General features: G+C 38.2%; 1 protein-coding gene across 5 annotated transcripts in view; it reads left to right on the top strand.

Annotated features, from left to right (window-relative positions):
- Positions 1–13,354, top strand: part of LOC136863970 (titin) — a 348,159-nt gene that overhangs the window by 158,911 nt on the left and 175,894 nt on the right. For all 5 annotated transcript variants that reach the window (XM_067140439.2, XM_067140437.2, XM_067140436.2 and 2 more), the window contains one exon: positions 4,620–4,792. In XM_067140439.2, coding sequence (XP_066996540.2) covers positions 4,620–4,792 — 173 coding nt within the window. The remainder of the gene's footprint in view (positions 1–4,619; positions 4,793–13,354) is intronic.

Here is a 13,354-nt window from a genome sequence, read left to right as displayed (position 1 = left end):
ATAAATTACCTGAAAGATGGGCGAAGTGTGTAGAAGCCGATGGCCAATATTTTGAATATACAAAAAATGAATTTCCCTTGAAAATGATGTGTTTTCTTTACCACAAAAACTGGAAAAACCTTATGCATACACCTGGTATTTGGTCGTCTTCCACTTAACACATTGACGCCCACCATATGAACGGGCTATTTAAATGCTGGCCTGGCTATTCCAGGTCTTAGTGGCACAGCAAGCAACAACAAATTATTTTCACAATAAGTTCTAAACTAAACATTATATGGAAACAAAATTTTTCGTATACCTTAAAGAAGTCCTCTAGTATCTCTGGAGGGTGTGGCAGCTAATGTCACACTTTCTTGGGTGAATGGGAAAACTGCACTTCCCACAAAAATAGTGTTTCACTAATAATTAAATTTTTGAAGCACATTTTGCACCTTCTTGAGGGGAACTGTACTTTATTTGATGGTAGAAACTTCAAGAGAATATGTTCTTCCCTCTTCCCATCTTACCTAAATGGTGAATCCTTGGCCTGTGCCCTTTTTGGCGGCAAAATTGCACGACGTGGAGGGTCCTGAGATTGTGATAAATGTAAGAATTGTCGGAGAGAGGTGACTATACTTGTATGTCGGGTTCACTTTTTCCTGGAGCAAATTCCTGCATGAAATTCAGGAATGGTATTGTTTTTTGAGGATTTGAGTTCTGAAAGTGCCAAAACGCGTTAATAATTGAGCAGTACAGTAAATAAAAGAAAACATTTTTTTGGGCCACTTTACTGTTTTCCTCATGAAAGGATAGTGTGCCAAGTACTGGTCTGCAGTATCAACACCATGCATGTGTTGATTATAGTCAGTTACAGGCTCTGATTTCAAAGAACTGTCTTGATTTAGAAGTCAGGAGATGAGAAAGATGCATCAAATTGGAGGCCTATTTCCATTTCTGTCTGTTCAGGTTTACGTAAGGTTGTCGAGAGAGTTCTAGAGCATAGTTTTTTTTTTTTCAAGATTTATTTGCTTCAACCATTTCTGCAAAGTGGATGGTACTTTCCATACTAATAACCTTTCTGTCCCTCCAAGAAACAAGCAATATATCCTCATCCCTTCTGAAAGTCATTTTGCCCCATTTGAGAATTGCCTGGTGTTCCTTTAGATCTTTCGGTGCACCCCTATTTGACTGTATTGTTCCACATACGGCAGAGTTCTGTTCCTGTAATTGTTTCGTGAGTCCAACGCTGTTGTAATCATTATCCGTATATACTGTATACCCCTGACCAAGATAATTTTCAAGCAGCTGAAAAACTGTGCTTTGTAAGTTCACACCACTTGCATCATATATCACAAGTTTACAGATATACCCCACATTAGACTCACATACCATCCTCACCAAAATCCCATATTTTATTATTTTACCGGGGGTTGTATATGCAGAATCCTAGGTGTCCTCTCCAGGTTAGCATTCCCTCATCCAGAGCAGTTTTCTGTTTGGGAGTATAAAGCTCTTTAAATCTGTTACAAAGTTTCTGTGAAATGGGTCTAATTGTATATAATCTGTCAGTTCTGTGCTTGTATTCGCTGCTGTCACTAAAGTAGAAAAATGACAGGATACTTTCAAAATGATTTCGTGACATGGTTTTTGAGAAAATAGGAGTGGAGAAAATTGGATCTTCTGTCCAGTACATTCTGAGAGATGCTTTACTAATGATGCCAGTAGTGAGAATCAAACTCAGGAACAGTCTCATTTCTGAAACTGTCACCAGACTCCAGGTTTGTGTAAGAGAGTGTTTAGAGAAGGGACAAGGCGCAACACTGATTGCCTGACTAGCATACAGATTTGTTTGCTCTCACAGGTATTCGAGAAATTCAGCTGTGAGAAATAGATTTACAAATGACATCTCGTTCGAGTTTTCTGTTTCAAGATTTAGACCTGGTTTAGCCGTAAATAGGATATCAGGGGGGCAAAATAAAGGTGAACCTTCAGGTACTGTACTTTCTGTCATGTGTCCAGGAGAATCTTCTTCACTGTCATCACTGTCACTTTCAAGAATTAGTTCATCACCTGAGTCTTCATTGAATAGTATGTCGGCAATTTCGCCAACACTCATATTGTCCCTAAACGCCATGGTTACACTTCAGAATGTGACTGTACAACCAACTACACAGCTTGCTTGGCCAGCACTAGCCTTCGTTCAGAAACAGAATTTTAAAAATGCATTGGAAGGGATAATCTCCAAGGCCTTGTGGTTTCTGCTGAGTAGAAGCAGGTAGCAGCATTCATAAGGATATTACCCTCATCTCTGTCACACATATTTATGGCACAAATAAACCACAGCTGTATAGGAACGGCTACAATTCAGGATTGTGCTTATCCAGGCTAACTCGGATATGGTCCAGAGCATGGACACGTGCTACATGCAGTATCTCGGATACGGGTGTGAATGTATTAATATGTGGATAAAATGCAATCCCTTGAAGAGCGTTTTACTCGGGTTCTACTGTATTTTAAGTTGTGATCCTTCTTGTGCTCATGTGAAAGAGACTATCCAATCTACATGAGATAGCTAGGAACTCCTTGGAATTAACTTAGAAATCAAAATGAAATTTTATGGATACTGTCAATATAAGTGAGGCTTGGAAAAAAATTGTATTTGCTGCGACAGCAAACTAGCTGTGACTGATGAGTGATATTCAGGTTAGGGGAGATAGGAAATATGTGGTAGGAAATCATAAGAGTTCTTAATTCCTGGGGAAAGGATTAGGACAGGGTATGGAGTGGAACTCTTAATCAACTAAACCATAGCACATGACACAGTTTCTTGTAGGCCCATAAAATAAAAAGTGAGGTGAATAGATATGGTGGTTGAAGGAATTAGGGCTAGGGCAGTTTCAGTGTACTCACCATGCGAACAAGCAGGTAAAAATGAAGTAGGCAAATTCTGTGAGCTACTGTGTAATGTAGCAGTCAAGATTAACACCATATAATGTTCTGATTCTGGACAGTTTCATCGCAATGACTGGAATTAAACTGAAGGTTATAAGAAAGCTGATAGGAAAGAGAAGTATTTCGTTGATTTCTATGCTAAAATGGGATTAGCAGTTGCTTCTTCATTCTTTCAGTTTAAGGGTATTCACTGCTATGCTTTGGGGAGTAGGGTTACTGTATACATAATAAATGTGCAAACAAACCCTCATATCAGACAGCTCCTCAACCAGTCTCATGAGGTTGAGTCAACTCCATTTAAGTCACCAGTTCAGAATTATAGTGCATAGACTCATCAAAGATAAGTTAGGAAGGAACATGTTGGACGAAACTGTAGAGGAGACTTTGCTAAATCCACAATGTATATCAATCTACCCCTTAGTCCTGTTTCTTGATACAGGATAGGAGATGAGGTGAGATGAATTGTTATGACATGATTTTTACAACCAGATGCCCTTCCTGATGCCAACATTAGTTGAAGTAGGTAAATCTGCAATATTAAGGCAAAATTGGAAGTATGTTGCATTTTGAGAATAATGATCAAAATAATATTTATACACTGGACCATCTCTTACTTATGCTATACAGTATTTATTCAGTGCTTTAAAACATTGTTATAATTTACCAGGACTTTTTTTCATTTAATTCACTTTATTGTATTTGTAATACTTTGGCTGAATCCACAACACTCTAGGTAATTCCACATTAGTTCATGAATTAATTGCTGATTACACTGCAAATAATACTACTTGAAAGTAGTAATAAATACTGTAGAAGTACTTACCTCAAAGAAGCCTGTCTTCCGAACTCAATAAGCAGAATAAGTATCAAGTTTCTTGAAGCTACCACTAAAGGGATAAAATGCAAAATTTACAAACTTTACCATAAGAGTGCAAGATTTTTAGAGGACATAATAAGATTATCAGACCATCAACTCATGCTGGAGTAAAAACACAGTAAAGTTATGTTTCATTTACTGAAAAATTAGCCATCCTGCATATTTAGCTGAGCCTCACTGACGTATGAACTGGCTTTGGTGTTGGAATCATATTGATAGGAGGTTAGGTTGCTGGAAAGTATAATGGACTAAGACAGGGAGACTTGGGAGATGATGGTTAGACTTTGTTTTTAATGAGAAAACATCTTTATTCTTAATTATACATTTACAGTATTTAACTATACTGTATCTTATGGCACACATGTTGAGTGACACTTTCTGTAATAAAGAATGATCTAAGAAGAATTGGAAATAATGTATTTTGAAGTAATAAATGCTCAGATAAGAAAGTTAACAGAAAATAAAGGCAGAACAGCAACCTATTGCTAAGAACACATTACTGATAGAATATACATGGGAGTTAGGAAATATGGCACAAATCCAGAATTTTCATATAAGGCCTTTTTTGGTGGGAGATAAGGAAAGAATTGATGTCCACTACATCCTGGTAAAATGCTATTATTCACCTGTTCCTTAAAAATAATTAAGGGAATCAAATTATATTAAAAATGATGTGACTTTCACTGGCATATGATATGTTACATATTTCCTTTTATACTGTTTTCAAATAATTACAATAATTTTATATTTTAATCTCATATTTCATGATTTAGACTAAGTTCAATTTTTATTATTTTATAATTTTTAGAACCTATTTCTGAAGATAAAGTTTCTGCTCCTCGATTCATTGAGAAGCTGCAGCCCAAATATGCACCTGATGGTTCAACAGTCCAGTTTGAGTGTCAAGTTGAAGGAAAACCTCGACCTCAGATTACATGGTTCAGGGAAACAGGCATCATCCTACCATCAACTGATTTCCAGGTACTAGATTATCATAAACATAACAGTAAGATATAAATACTTGCTGAGTAAGTACAGTAAAACCTGTATTTAGCATCTTTACAGGGAACTGATTTTTTAAACCCTAAATGGGGGTTCACCTTAAATTGAGGTTTCAGTAGAAAGCACACCTTTTTCAGAAATCTTTGCTTGTATTAACATAAATTGTACCATCATACATTATTTACTCAATGACAGTAATAAAACGAGGAGAAATCTGCCCTACACACTGTCCTGTAGTTACAAGATTTTTCTTTGAAAATAAATAAATATAAAAAAGTATAAAATTAATAAAATAATTAATGCATGCATATGCATGCATGCTTGGGTACAGCCTAACAAATTTGTTCCTTTTGCACTATCATCAGATTAACAGACCTATGCTGTTTGCAGGATCAAACTGAATAATTGCTGAAGGCACATACACAAGGAAATGTGGTTACTAGATGATGGATCACATACACACATCATCTTTGTACACTTTTATGCCTTTTAGCAATTCAGTTTGCAAGCTTCTGTGAATTAACTAAGTGTTCCCATAATCCTCTATTTGTAAACAGTTCTGTACCTTCTTTTAGTTGCACACTTTTTAAAACTTGGTCTCCCTATGCATCTCCTTAGTTGGTTAAGAAATTGTTTTCAATGTTATTTAGGAATATGTTCGTTATTATTCCTGATAATGGTGAGCCTACTGTTAACACTTCCTCTTGACAGTAGATTTTTGTCAGTGAATGCAAAACCGCTTCGGTTTAAGGTTATACTTATAAGTTTATATACGATTTTCCATAAAGTCAGGAAAAATACCAGACATGCAAAAAACACATTAAAATCAATATGAAACAGCAATCGGTTTGTTTAAAAATTTTCGCATATGTTTTCCAAACAGCAGCTTACTCATTAACACGGTATTTTCTAATTCCAATAGTCTGAACACGCATATTCAGTTTCACTTTTAAAAATTGTAGTAGAGGCTTGTGGCAAATGTTTCCATTTTCTTATTTCAAACAGCGTCATCTAACCTCGGTTTACTGTGCACGTATTATGAAAACATATTTCAAGCTCCCTGTAAAGTAATGATAACCTTTTCACTATTAATTTACACGGGAATAACCTTTCTGAAATTTAACCAGACCATAACCTAATCTGTGAAATTAGTTATACACACTGCTGTATCTTGAGAAGGAGAGGTATCACATTCTTATTTTATTTCAGTACATAGTATTAAAATTCCCACCTGTTGCCATTTCTTGATGGATGCAGTATTTTTGTATCCATCTCTTGGTACAGGCCAGAGCAAAGTGTAGCTTCCACCGAAGTCCCAGTCTCATCCATGGCTGTGACAATATGGAAGCTGCTGGGGTATGGGTGGTGCTGAGTAATGACATTTGGAGCACAACTAGTGTCTGAGTGTTATGAAAGGTGTTCTTGATAGGATCAGTCGTGCTGCAGTGTCACCTTCTGGTCCAGTGAGGAAAGCAATGGCAAACTACCTCACTCCTCATCTTGCCTAGTCCGCCTCATTTGGGCTCTGCCATTGATTTGTGTGGTTTCCCTATAGCTGCGTAGCCTTTGGTGTTGCTATTTGAGGATCCAACCAGCCTCTGGGCTGATGACCTAAGAGCCAGTATTAAAATTAAGCAATCGTTTATTTCAGCCTTTATTTCTAAGAAGTAAACAACTGCTGTCAGTGCACTTATTGCAAAAATATGTTCTCCCAATGTTTGTTTACACCAGTCAGAATTGTGGGGAGGAGGAGAACTTGCTCGTGCCTACTCGTGCACGTACCAAGGAATCGATACGGAAGATGGTCGATCACATTCGATATAAACGCTGGAGTAGAGGGTATGAATGTTGAATAAAAAAATTAACACGCTTGAATTTTCCCATAATAACAGATGAAACAGTAACAGGGTTCTCATTGTAACAGAAGGATATTGCACAGATTAATATAGGAATTTTCGAACGTCATAATAATGTCATTAACCCATAAGCACCCACCCGCCCTTTGCTCTGACAATGCTAGGAATCCGCCAACTTTTTAGTATGCAACCTGGGTGTTGCAAGCTTTCGGTTAAAACAGTATAGTGGGTGATCGACTGCGCTTATTATCACGGGACCTGTTTTATATTATTGAGAAATTCCATGCTATTGCTGATGACACCAAAAACAGAGCAATACAGAAATATAACACATAAAAAATCACTTTGAAATCTTAAATTTTTCATTAACTAATCTCACCTTCGAAGTTCTTTAGTGTGTGGTATGTCCTTAATTATATGACACGAGCCTAACATTTGCCTGATTTTGAAATAAGGAAATAATAGGAAACCAATACGACATGAGCCTAACATTTGCCTGATTTGGAAATAAGGAACTAATGGGAAACAAATCACGAGTAAGCGAATGATGAAATTCGAACCTGTATCCCAAATACGAACTTACAGCCGTATGTCTCACTCTGTGTTTTTTTTGCTTTACGTCGCACTGACACAGATATGTCTTATGGCGACAATGGGATAGGAAAGGCCTAGGAATTGGAAGGAAGTGGCCGTGGCCTTAATTAAGGTACAGCCCGGGCATTTGCCTGGTGTGAAAATGGGAAACCACAAAACCATCTTCAGGGCTGCCGACAGTGGGGCTCGGACCCACTATCTCCCGATTACTGGATACTGGCCGCACTTAAGCGACTGCAGCTATCGAGTTCGGTTCACTCTGTGTATTATTATTATTATTATTATTATTATTATTATTATTATTATTATTATTATTATTATTATTATTATTATTATTATTATTATTATTATTCCGTCTGAGGATCAGTGGTAAAGTGTTCACATCCAGGTACCAAGATCGTGGGTTCAAATCCGGCAGTCGCAAACAGATCTTGAGGGGCAGGAGAAAGTTCATTCGGCATTTCATGTCGTACGATATTACTACGCGAAAGATCTCTGTTGATACATTTCGTGTTCATTCATGCATAGGATCACTAATAATTTCTTCCTCACTAACACTGCTGAAATTAGAGCCTAAAACATCAAATATGCTTTGAATTTCGCTACTGCTGAGCATATCACATGAGCAAGCAACTTCCTTCTCAGCCATCTTGTCAACAACAGAATACAGATTTCTCAATAGATATTTTAATCAATTCTCTTAGCCAAAGAAGCATACCAGAGCACTCTGGTGACACTTTGAGACAGCAAGAACAGATTTCAATTAGAAATGTTTCCGGAAAAAGCCAACAGATGTCACAAATGTCTCCAATATGCAACCTTGCATCCCGGCGTATCAGTCCGCTTGTGGAGTTCTGGCCCAGCCGCTCGAGCGCGTACCAGTCCGCTTACAGGTGCATAGGAGTTAACAGGGTCCTCTTGTACTGTACTACAGTGGCCGCGGTCAGATATGTATCTGAATCTGACATCTCACATAAGCCCTAAATGTCCGCATTCTAAATTCATCTTCTGCCTTGAATCATCCTTAGCAAGATTATGACTTCTTTTTGATAGGTTCTTAATGCCCCATAACCATAACGAATAGAAATAAATACTTCAGAATTTTAACAATTCCTTACACTAAATGGGGGTTTTGCCCTAAAGTGAATTACGTTAAATCGAATATAAAATGTTATTGCTCTTATAGAATAATTTTCGGGACTTAAAATTTCTTCCATTAAATGCGGGTTTACACTAAATTGAAGTCGCGCAAAATTGGGGTTATACTGTATATAATTTTCATTGAAACATAGAGACGACAACAGAATAATGACAGCATTCACGTTAATGTTTACTTTACTTTTGAATTTCACTAAAGTTATATCCTTCACCTTTCCACCCTGAAAGTCCTTCTTCGTGTCAAATTTTTTGGAAGCCATGCTATTGAGTATAGACTTAAGTTGGTCTCTCTGAATTGAGCATCTGAGAGTACTGAATGTACAATGGCTGGACCTCATTAAGATAAGTTCACAAAATGTTTTTGCATTTATTAAGGTGTTGAACACAGAATCTGAATCTGATATTTTTCTCATAGAACAAAATACGCCATTCTGTTATTAATAAAGTGTTTTTTCAGGCTTTTTCCCATCTACATTCATGTTCATAAACAACAGAACACTTTGAAAGACTGGAGATAGGAAGTTCATATTCACAGGACATGTTCATTAGTATGTTCTGCAGAAACGATTAGCATTTCGGTCACCTAGGTTCAGCATGTGTCCTGTTGCCTAGTAGGCACTGGGTCCTCCATAGGCAATGATAACTTGTTCCATGCATGATGGCATCGATGCGTATAAGGCGCGAATGGCATCCTGGGGTATAGCCATCTATGCTGCATTCATCTGGTTCCACAGTTCATCTTTGGTGGTTGGCATTGGGTCACAGCGTCGCACCCGTCATTTCATCATATCTCGCACATTTTCGATTGGTGACAAGTCCAGTAATCGGGCGGGCTAGGGTAACAGTCTGACGTCCTGGGACAACAAGAAGGCACGTGTTCATGCAGTAACATGTGGTTGCGCATTGTCCTGCCAAAATATGGCGTCTGGGGTGTTATAAGAAAGGGTATGGCTACGGGTCACAGGATGTCATTCACGTAGGTCAAACTGGTCACAGTGCCCTGGACGTGCACCAGCTGTGATTTGTGATTGTACCCAATAGCACCCCACACCATAAGGCCTTGAGTTGGTGTTGTAGGTCTTGTGCGAATGCAGTCAATGTGATGCCTCTCCCCCTGTCTGCGGAGAACCAAAATGCGGCCATCATTTTCTAACAGACATAACCTGGATTCATCCGAAAACACAATCTGCTGCCATTCCCGTCCCCAGTGACATCATTCCATACACCATTGTTGTCAAACATGTTTATGAACATTAGTCAAAGGTAGGCGGAGAAGTGGACGACACGCCGGTAGCCCAGACTGTAATAAACGGCGACGGACTGTCACTCCTGATAGTGTACGATGTGTTACACTGTTCCACTGTTGCGCCAGAGCCGAGGAGGACGCAGATCTGTCCTGTAATGCCATTCCGATGAGGTGTCAATCTTCTCAGAGGGGGCGGTCTGGGTGGTGCGACCAGACCCATCTCATCGTGCTGTACGGTCTTCTGTGAATCATTCTGTACACACCCATTGCACTGCCGACACACTTCGTCTCACACGAGCAGCAATTTCCCAGATGGATGCATCACGTTCTCTCATGCCAATAATGTACCCTCTTTCAAACTCACTTATTTGACATTATGGTTCTCACATACTTCTGCGAGGCATCCTGCACATCTGCTCAAGTCACACTGATCCACTACCTTTGCTTTATGGTGACAACGAGAGCTGCAGGCTCATTTTAACAGCCGGTGGTGATGCGCCGAGATATCGATATGGACCTTGAACCTGAGGGCCGATACGGTTCGAATGCTAATAATTCCTTCACAACATACTAATGCACATGTCCTGTGAATATGAACTTCTTGTCTCTAGTCTTTCAAAGTGTTCTGGTTTTTATGAACATGAGTATCAGTTGAGGTGTTTGGTGTTGTGTATTCATAAAATTTCATAAATTTGAATCATCCTGGTGGTGTTGTGAACAACCAAGCTCTTGGAGAGGAGGAAAATGATGTAGGTGAAATTACGCTTGAGGAAGTAATAAACTCTATTGTCATAAAGCAGCAGGAATAGATGAAATTAGACCTGAAATGATGAAGTATAGTGGGAGGGCAGGGATGAAACGGCCTCGTAGAGTAGTAAGATTAGCATGGAGTGTTGGTAAGGTACCTTCAGATTGGACAAAAGCAGTAATTGCACCTATCTATAAGCAAGGGAACAGGTAGGATTGCAACAACTATCGAGGTATCTCATTGATTAGTATACCAGGCAAAGTATTCACTGGCATCTTGGAAGGAAGGGTGCGATCAGTCGTTGAGAGGAAGTTAGATGAAAAGCAGTGTGGTTTCAGAACACAGAGAGGCTGTCAGAGTCATATTTTCAGTAGGCGCCAGGTAATTGAAAAATGCTACGAGAGGAATAGACAGTTGTGTTTATGTTTCGAAGATCTAGAGAAAGCATATGACAGGGTACCGAGGGAAAAGATGTTCGCTATACTGGGTGACTGTGGAATTAATGGTAGATTATTAAAATCAATCAAAGGCATTTATGTTGACAATTGGGCTTCAGTGAGAATTGATGGTAGAATGAGTTCCTGGTTCAGGGTACTTACAGGGGTTAGACAAGGCTGTAATCTTCTACCTTTGCTGTTCGTAGTTTAGATGGATCATCTGCTGAAAGGTATAAAATGGCAGGGAGGGATTCAGTTAGGTGGAACTGTAGTAAGCAGTCTGGCCTATGCTGACGACTTGGTCTTAATGGCAGATTGAGCCGAAAGCCTGCAGTCTAATATCTTGGAACTTGAAAATAGGTGCAATGAGTATGGTATGAAAATTAGCCTCTCGAAGACTAAATTAATGTCAGTAGGTAAGAAATCAACAGAATTGAATGTCAGATTGGTGATACAAAGCTAGAACAGGTCGATAATTTCAAGTATTTAGGTTGTGTGTTCTCCCAGGTTGATAATATAGTAAGTGAGATTGAATCAAGGTTTCGTAAAGCTAATGCAGTGAGCTCGCAGTTGCGATCAACAGTATTCTGTAAAAAGAAAGTCAGCTCCCAGACAAAACTATCTTTACATTGGTCTGTTTTCAGACCAACTTTGCTTTATGGGAGTGAAAGCTGGGTGGGCTCAGGATATCTTATTCATAAGTTAGATGTAACAGACATGAAAGTAGCAAGAATGATTGCTGGTACAACCAGTTGGGAACAGTGGCAGGAGGGTACTTGGAATGAGGAGATAAAGGCTAATTTGGGAATGAACTCGATGGATGAAGCTGTACGCATACACCGGCTTTGGTGGTGGGGTCATGTGAGGCGAATGGAGGAGGATAGGTTACCTAGGAGAATAATGGACTCTGTTATGGAGGGTAAGAGAAGTAGAGGTAGACCAAAATGACGATGGTTAGATTCAGTTTCTAACGATTTAAAGATAAGAGGTATAGAACTAAATGATGCCACAACACTAGTTGCAAATCGAGGATTGTGCCGATGTTTAGTAAATTCACAGAGGCTTGCAGACTGAATGCTGAAAGGCATAACAGTCTATAATGATATATATATATATATATATAGAGAGAGAGAGAGAGTGTGTGTGTGTGTTTTTTTGTTTTTTTTTTTCAACAGGCTGAAAAACGTAACAGTTACAGAAAGTCCTTTGTAGCCTACTCTTATCTTCTTAGTATGGCATGGTTAATGTGCTAAGATATGCACCAAATCCTAACAGCAATTGTTGTCATTCTACTGAACATTGAAATTTGGTAAAAGATTCTCTCCCTTGTATCGTTTTTGGTACAAATATTGTATACTCCTATCTTTTACTCATAGTTCATGCATTTTATCAATTGAGGTATTTGGTGTAGTGTGTTCACAAAATTCCTCTTAGGCTGGTGTGACTAGGGTGGTTATGTGATTCATATTCTATAAATAGGTAAAATTTGTAGAATCATAATCAGATAAAACCATCAAGCTGCTGCTGCTGCTGCTGCTGTTATTATTATTATTATTATTATTATTATTATTATTATTATTATTATTATTATTATTATTATTATTATTATTATTATTATTATTATTATTATTATTATTATTACGGGGATATTGTGGTGGACAGAGGTGAAAGAATGTGCAAGCATGAACGGGTCAAGTTCGAATAGTCAGAAGATTGATTTGAAACTTTAAAATTATGTTTATATTTCTATCTCAGATATCTTTATTTTTTTATTTTTTTCAGAAATAAGACTTAACAAAATTCAGGTACAAAAGATGATAAGATGGGGTAACAATCGAGAAACCTTAATTAACAATTGTGAGCTTTAAGCTCCCTAATTATACACTCTTCAAGAGCACTGCGGCTCCTATCAAAATGATGTCAAAGAGACGGATCCTCCAATACCTTCTACATCATAATCAGAGCCACTTTGTTCTACCAATTTGTCTAGGAGACTGCGTTCCGAACCTTATAACTTAACAGCCTTTAAAAGGCATCACTCAACTTTTACATTGATAACCAGATAATCTTTGCTCTAAAAATTTTACACTTCCAAGGCCTCTCTAGGCACAACCTACATTTAGTAAACAGTATTAGCTTAGCTTAGCTAGTATTGGCCAACATCTATTGTCTTCTAGGCTCAACAGTCTGATATATTTACATAAAAGGAATGAAATAGAATTTTATAGGCGTACTGAATACCCATTCTACCGGGCTTTTGTGGAAAAACAACAGGTTCAGTTATTGGCCCAAAAATCAAAATTGTGTGAAGGCGAACTCTTGCACTCCTAGAAGTTTATATTTGAATGGTTGAAACCCCATTTGGGCTTGTGGCCCGAATATACAGAGGCTAAGCCTATGCTACCGAGGTGACTGGATTGAGATAGTATTCAATTTACCAGATTATAAACAGAAAACAGTTACAAAATCATAGTCGCCTAAAACTCAAATTGAAGGGGATTC

Source organism: Anabrus simplex, chromosome 2 (assembly GCF_040414725.1).
Source record: "Anabrus simplex isolate iqAnaSimp1 chromosome 2, ASM4041472v1, whole genome shotgun sequence".
Lineage (NCBI taxonomy): Eukaryota > Metazoa > Arthropoda > Insecta > Orthoptera > Tettigoniidae > Anabrus > Anabrus simplex.
This window is presented reverse-complemented; position numbering and strand designations above follow the sequence as displayed.